Source organism: Apium graveolens, chromosome 1, assembly GCF_009905375.1.
Source record: "Apium graveolens cultivar Ventura chromosome 1, ASM990537v1, whole genome shotgun sequence".
NCBI classification, from domain to species: domain Eukaryota; kingdom Viridiplantae; phylum Streptophyta; class Magnoliopsida; order Apiales; family Apiaceae; genus Apium; species Apium graveolens.
The window spans coordinates 178,555,635-178,563,505 of NC_133647.1; the positions used below are offsets into that span (position 1 = coordinate 178,555,635).

Consider the following 7,871-nt stretch of genomic DNA (forward strand, 5'->3'; position numbering starts at 1 on the left):
TTTGAACCTTAACTTGTACTGCTATCTACCAACCTAAACAACACATTTTCATCCAAATGGACAAACATGATACATACACCAGGTTGTTTAACCATCTAGCTGCTTGTACATCTTGTATCTATCTACCTGTATTCTACATTATGCTGTCATGCTGTATTTGTTGTTTCTACTTCATTATTTGTTACTCCCTCCTAGTTGAGTATTCGGTCGGTTCGGTTTGAAACCGAACCGAACCGAATTAACTGAAAACCGAATAGCTGATTTTTTTATAACTGAACCGAACCAAACCGAACTTACTTATAAACCGAACCGAAAACCGAACCGAATTATTTCGGTTTATTCGGTTCAGTTATAAAAAACCGAAATATTTAAAAATATTTTATTTCTACAAACACAAATAAGGTCTTATTATAAAATTAAAAAATGAAATAAATTAAAGACCATTAACACAATTTAATAAAAAGGAGAAAAATAATTTGAGAAGTTAAATATGTAAATTATAATTAAAGTTAAACACTGTCACTAGAAAACTACAAATTAAAATATAAAAAATTTCACAACCACTCAATTTAATTCAATTTAATTTAAGTTTATATATAATTATAACATGCCTTCGAGACTCTTGTCGTCATTTTACACAAATATACTACAAAAGTTAAGTTTATAACCACTGTACTCTCCGATTACTGCCAAGTTCATGTTATATTATATATAAAATGTAATTAAAAATATATGTGTGTATAATTCGGTTAAACCGAATTAATATTTTGAAAAACCGAACCGAACCGATTTTATTTCAGTTTAAACCGAAAAACCGAAATAACCGAATTTTTTTAAAAAGTCAAACCGAACCGAAATTTTACGGTTCGGTTCGGTTTTTCAGTTTCGGTTCGGTTTTGCTCACCCCTACTCCTTCCCCAAAGAACAAGAAATTCATTAAATGAATACTCTCTTTATCCTATTGAATTATATACATTATTTTTTGGCACACTTTTCAATGCTTCTTTAAAGCACAACTTCATAATATATTTTTTTATTTTTTTTGAATACAAAATTTATGCTTAAACTTTTATTAAAAAACTAAAAAAAAACATTATACTATACTTTATACAAGACTCGGAATACGTGCAAATAATAATTTAGTCAGAAAAAATATAAAGTTGGATAAAGTAATGAAACGAGAGAGAGAGAAAAAAAATTGTAATTTAGTGAGAAAAAATATAAACTTGGATAAAGTGGTGGGAACAATCAATATTTAATGAATAAAGTGAATGTAGTGGGAGAATGTGGTGGATATTGTTGATTTTTATATTATTAAATTTTTACTATTTTAGGTAAGTTTCAAATATATAGAATTGAATGGGAAATTAAAAAAAAAAGTGTATAAAAATGAACGGGATATGGAGTATTTAGGACTTTTTGACGGCCGAGAATTTTGACTCAAAGTATCTGAATATTTTCACATCACATGGATTGTATAGCAGTATAGGATCTGTAGGCTTCTTTTCAACTTTTTAGATTGGGCGGCCCGTCAGAAGCTTTACCGGTCTTCCTCTTGATACTTAAGCCCAGTTAGTCTTCCTAGCAAACTGGGCCGGAAACAAAAGGAGCCCATATTTCTTGGTGCACCTCATTTTTGGTACGAATCAGTTCATACCAAATAGTTTAAATAATTTACCATGTTTCCTCTTGATACATTTATGATTTATAATTTTACAATTTTGAAGAGAACTAATGTCAGTGCAGAGTGAGCATAAACAAGTATTTGAGAGTCCTGCTAAATGACTAGTACACGTAGAGCGGTAGATGATTTCATATGGTCACGAATAATTTGGTATTTGATTCGTAAAAAATTTGATTTGTAAATGAATTGTGCATGAACATGATTTTGTGGTTCGTCACGTAAAGTCTACAAATAAGTCCGGTTATAATTTTTAAGTCCTTAATATAGCTCATGAAAAGATCCGATCCGGGATCAATATGTTTGATTAGTAAATAAATTGTGCATGAACATAATTTTGTGGTTCTGTTACCTAAAGTTTAAGTCCTCAATGCAGTTTGCAAAAACATTCAAGATCATACATATGTTAGTTAACGCATTTCATTAAGATTAAGATTTCTATTTATTTCCATCTATATGTTATATTCTCCATACAGGAGACCAAGGTACATAAAGGCGAGTCTTGTTCCTGGAATACCACCTTTTCTTATGTTAAAATTAATAAAAAGATCTATAAAACAAAATATATTTGAGGAAACTGCGCGCTTTTAGGGACATCTTGAATTCCTTCCAGGTCCTCCATAATAAAAATAATTACCCCAAACATGATTAATCCCACCTCTAATATCATAACAATCAGGATGATCAGCTAAAACTTTAAGGTTAGGTAGTGGAAGTAAGTTATTATCCCAATCCACAACTTGTAAATTTCTGAAATAAGAAGCTTTTCCGAAGCCTTCCCAAGCAAAATGTCCACTCCCCATTTGTGTTGGAGTGTGATAACCGGAGCTTCTACTGTTAACAACTTCTCCTCCGTATTGTACCATTGTTGCATGATTCCTCAGGTGACTAAATAAAAATGCAGGCCAGTATCCTACCAGTATTCCAGATCCAAACTCTAGCCACCAGTTTCCGTGTTTCGGATCCTGCAGTTTAAATTAATCACATTAGACAATCGATAATACGAGTTTAGGACGACTCGCTACATGTGTATCAGTGCATGTGTATGTTAGATGCCTATTGCTCGATAAATCGATCAAAAACATTAGTACATTTTGTTCTGTAAACTATTCTAGAAACTGTTGCTCGTGCAACGCAAGCTAGACAGTTTTTGTCAAAGAATTGCACCTAGCATCAAAAGGGGTAAAGTAACTTGCATGTCTTGTCATTTTTTTATATCTACACACTTCAATAAAACTTCTAGGTGAACATTTTTTTAAAAATTTTAGGTAATGGTTAATTGCAGTTCTAATACGAGACATTAAGGGGGTGTATTCATTTCAGATTTTAAAGGATTGTTAATAATCTATGAATTTTAAAAGATTTTCGTTGATTTCAATTCTTCATGAATTTTGATGGAGTTAATCCAAAATCTTACAGAGTCTTGCAGATTTTGTGGAGTTTTTTAGAAATCCATCAAAATCTCATGTATTTTGAAGAGATTTAAAGATATTAAAAATATATTAGCAAATTCATCAAAATCCACAACTTTTTTAAATAAAAGAAAATCCATGAACTTTTGAATACCATCAGATTTTGATGGATATTTTAAAATCCAAATTGAATACCATCAAATTTTGATTGACTTTTTAAAATCTAAATTGAATACACTCAGATTTTAAAAGACTTTTTCCTATCCTTGTTGAATACCTTCAGATTTTATAGGATTATTTAAAATCCAAATTGAATACCTCATTATTTCTAAAATCCATAAAAATCCTTCAAAATCCCAATTGAATACATCCCCTAAATCGTCGACTAAAACAAAGATTAGACGGATAAAAATTAAACTGCTAGCTTTTACCTTCCATACTAGGATGCTAATATCAAATTGGCCACCATGATAAGATGATCTCGGAGAAATTGCAGCTCCAATTGCTATCCTATTGTTAGTTTGAACAAATCCTGAACATAGTAAGTTGTAGCATCCCGTAGCCTGATATGCATCCGTCTGGGACAAATATTCAAATTATAAAACAGTTTCCATTATAGGACAGAAGCCGACAAGCAACCACAGATTTAAGTAATTCGTAGGAGAGTAAATATGTTGAGAAGCAACTTACAGTCCAGTAAGTGAAGAATCTAGGGTAATTGTCCCCATACAATTCCGGGCTAACCTGTCCAAAATTAGTCAATAAATGAACGGGTTACCTTCAATGGCTACATTACAAAATCTTCACTGCATAGGTAGTTGAGATTTTATTGCCACTTTCAATGCTTATTGAACACTGGTTTCCATTTCTTTCAAGTAATCAAGTCATTGCAGAAGTTAATACGATATCGGCGCCTTCCTCGATATTGGTACACCTTATTGCTTTAGATGGATTGTTTACTTAACAATCTTAATTAATTGGACAACCATTACAATTCTCATAAAATTAAAATTGAATACCTCCTTTGAGGCGTCAAATACTTCTTTTTGAAAATAACATTTTTTTAATATATATAATTTATCCAAAGTGGCCATTATTTAGGGACAGAGGAGTAATTAAGGAGCTAGGAACATACCTGCCAACCAGCTTCAATGGTGTTAAGATCATTCCCAAATGAACCAGAAATGAGCCACATTTGTGATAAGCTGAATTCATATCGGCTAGCCACTCGAGGTGCCCACACATTTATGCTTGCTTTTGCTCCATAATATTGTTGTCCACTAACATACCCAACTGCATGCTGTAATTTGATTTCTCACTACTGAAACTTTTAATAATATTCTGCATTTTCTACTGGTTTGATAGTACTAACCTCATGGCCACTGCTAGAAGTGTCTCTTCGAACCGGTCTTTGAAATTTTCGTCCGAATCTTCTAACAGAACTAGCTCTTAAAACATCTTGTTCAGTAGTTCTTCTGATTGGAACAGTTCCTTCTGGACAAAATTCTCCTGAAACACTCCATAACTGATAATTTTCCGATGCCATTTCTCCTCGATTTTTATCTTTCGGTCTTTCTGGTGGATCCTATAAAGTTAATAATAAACTTTATATAGTTTGCAAATACCCATTGAAAAATAAAATAAGGTTTTAATATGCATTAGTATAGAGTTTTGTAAAATGCACCAATGGTGGTTGTCCTTTCAAAAGAGGGTGATCAAAGGCTGGTTGCTGATGAGCTGGAACACAATCTATCAAATCACCATCTGGGCTCTGCAACAGTTTTGAAAATTAACATATCATAAGAGAATCACAAACAAAACAAAAACAGGGAAAGTAAAAGAAAAAGTACTTGTAAATATATATCACAACTTTTACAGTGCAAAAGTGAAGAAGAATGTGCCTGTATCGTCTTGACAGAAGGCTTATTGATCTTCACAAGATGACCTTTAATCATCTTCATCTTGTACAATGTTTGGTTAGCATGCTGAATATTGTGCAGTTTCGAAGAAGAAACTGAAGAAATATGGGAACTAATATAAAGAACGAAAACAAAAAATAAAATGAATGGGGAGATCTTGTAGTAGCTTGAAGAAGACACCATGTTTGATGATGAATATATATGTAATGCTGTTTCTTCTTCTTTTAAATTAGATGTTCGTGTTAGTGTACGTTCTTGTCGTCTTTTTTTATGCTCATAATAACTCAAAACAATCTCTTTTTTTGCCATGAAAGAAGAAGAAGCACACCTCCCACCATTTCCTTACAACAAAGAACAAACCATTCAAAAGACTTGCCTCAATGTTTCACCATTTCCAACCTCCAAAACCTGAAAGTCCTCTTGTACCCTTGCACATGTTTTTTCACTCTATTGTATAATTGTATATCAAATATTCACCCCTAATAATATTCTAACAAGGAGTTTCGAACTTCCGGGGAAAGATGAGTAGATAATAATATTAAAGACAGAAATGGGATGTGATTTTTATGAGCGTAACAGATGTGGATGTGCATGGGGGACTAATTGCAATTGAAAGAGTACATACAATTCTCAAAGAGCGCAATTTTAAGAAAAAATAAAATTTGGGCTATGTCACTAAAATAATTATGCACATATATTTTTATGTTATTTCTTATAAAGAAGCAAAATATAACTGTATTTGTGTATATATAACCTGTATATTATATGCTAAGGTACTACTACTGGTTCTAAAGAGGAATAGGAATTATATAGCAGATTCTACTTTTCTTAAGTTCTTTACTTTGAGCATTTCTTTTTCTCACTTCCCTAGATTTGCTTTGGGTCAGCTGCCTCTTTTCTTTTTTTCTTTTGATAAATAGCATTCATTTTACCATATCCTATTTTATTTATTGTATGTGAATTTTATATACGCATTAGAAATATTCAACAATTTTATAAGGTAAAATTCTCAAAAGCTGGTGCCTGGTAATTAGTTATGTAGCTAAACCTAAAAACCAATGTCTGCTTTTACCAAGGAAAACAACCAATATAAACAACAAAACAATGCTGTTATCAAATGTCATTAATTGCATGTAATTATCATAAGCCTACATGATATAACAGTAACACATTTAGTTCTATCTAATATCCACAATATTGTTTACAAAAGTTCATTTTCAGTTTTACAACAGGTTCATCAAGCCAGGCCAGGCGTGTTATTTTCTTCTGTAGTTAAGTGTATTCTGATAGGCCATAAGTAATCAGGCCTAAAGTAAATGTTACAAAAGTGACACCCGGGCTCAAACTGGGGTGGTTCCTGGGACACGTGGCAAGTGATAAAAATGTCAATTGTCTTATATTATCAGAAATGGAACAACTATATCTCAGCCGTCTATGTGTACAAATCTTAGGACACCCCAATTGTAAAAGGATAGTCGGGCCCCACTTGCCATCTGAACCATCCAATCACTCACCAACCAAGAATAGTCAAAGGCTAGGATGAAGAGGTACAAACCCCTAAAACCCTAAATTTGAGAGCCTATAAAAGGTCCCAAAAAAAGGGTTTTAGGTTTTAGGGGTTGAAAAATATTATCTGCTATACACATATATACACACACCACTATACATATATTTTGAATAGCACCTTATTCCCTCTTCTTCTTCAAAAAACCCCATTCTTATTCTCACACTGGAGTTGTTGTGGGGACACAGCCCCCCCCCCCCACCGGTTTTGTTTTGCAGAAGCCCCCACATAACAGCTTAACCACGCGTCATTTGCCACGTGGACTGGGCTCGAGCTCGAGTGAGAGAGGAGAAGACCGGGGAAGAAACAAAGTTATAATTGGCGCTAGAAGGAGTGGTCGAACCTCTGGTGTAGTGGTGCCGTTTCCAGTCACGTCGTACAGTCCCAAGAACCAAGAAAACCTACAGCCAAGCAAGGTTAATACCCTCACTTTCTTTTGAACCGACTTTTCGTATTTTTCATTTCTTACGACTACAGACCTCGTCACACTTGTGGTCTTTCCCCCTATTTTGTTCTGAAAAATGGCCACGAGAAAGAGTAAGACATCAGTCTCAGGGACTGTTCAGCCCACCGTTGTCCCGCCCAGGGATTGCGAAATAGAAGAGATAGAAGAGGAGTCCTCCATAACTCGCGCTTCGTCTCAGCTCCAGCCCGAAGATCAGAGGATAACTATTGAGAAAGCAGCCCACAAGTATGTGGAGACCTCGGCAAACCCTTGGGGAAGCAATGACCCCGGAGCAGATTCAAACAGTTGTGAGCTTGTGGAAAGAAAAAAACCGTGAGCCTGAAGCCCGCCTAGGGGATCAGGAAGAGCACTTCGGAGAATCTCGGGGTTAAGTCCTCAACTGGATTGCAAAGAACCTGAAAAGATCGCCAGAAGATGCCCGGGACGAAATCAGGAGAGCAGCGCTCCGGGATCGGATCCGAAAGGAAGAAGAGGCCAAGGAAAAATCTAACATTGAAAAAAGGATCCAAGAAGAGGAGGCAAAACTGAAAAAGAAGACGCGCATGGTTCATGTCTCCTCAGACTCCGAGCCAGAATAAGAATCTAAACAGGAGCAGATGGCCCGGACTCTCCGGGACCTCAAGAGGAAGGTCGAAGGAGACATATAAGGTGGGGCAGCGGATAACCCCTTCACCGGAAAATTGGAATCTACCCCAAGAGAGCCCAGCCTTAAACACTTCAACTTTGACTCTTTCGATGGACTTGTAGATCCCGAAGAGCACCTGAAATACTTTGAGCAGATCTCGAATATCTACGATTACAACGACCTCACTAGATGCCGCTTCTTCGC

General features: G+C 34.9%; 1 protein-coding gene across 1 annotated transcript; it reads right to left on the reverse strand.

Moving 5' to 3' along the window:
* Positions 1-2,120: 2,120 nt before the first annotated feature.
* On the reverse strand, positions 2,121-5,670 carry LOC141722439 (protein neprosin-like). Its single transcript, XM_074525042.1, has 7 exons — positions 4,995-5,670; positions 4,778-4,864; positions 4,466-4,678; positions 4,229-4,393; positions 3,784-3,837; positions 3,525-3,671; positions 2,121-2,646 (listed from the first exon to the last, which is right to left on the reverse strand). Exons 1-7 carry the CDS (start codon positions 5,319-5,321, stop codon positions 2,269-2,271), a joined length of 1,371 nt encoding a protein of 456 aa, XP_074381143.1. The 5' UTR covers positions 5,322-5,670; the 3' UTR covers positions 2,121-2,268.
* Between the last annotated feature and the right edge of the window lie 2,201 nt (positions 5,671-7,871).

Bases quoted from the DNA above. Each gene is read 5' to 3' on its own strand.
- LOC141722439 (XM_074525042.1), bottom strand. From the start codon at position 5,321: ATGGCAAAAAAAGAGATTGTTTTGAGTTATTATGAGCATAAAAAAAGA. The intron at 4,679-4,777 runs GTGCATTTTACA...TTAACTTTATAG, and splicing joins TGAAAGGACAACCACCATTG to GATCCACCAGAAAGACCGAA. The intron at 4,394-4,465 runs GTTAGTACTATC...ATCAAATTACAG, and splicing joins CTTCTAGCAGTGGCCATGAG to CATGCAGTTGGGTATGTTAG.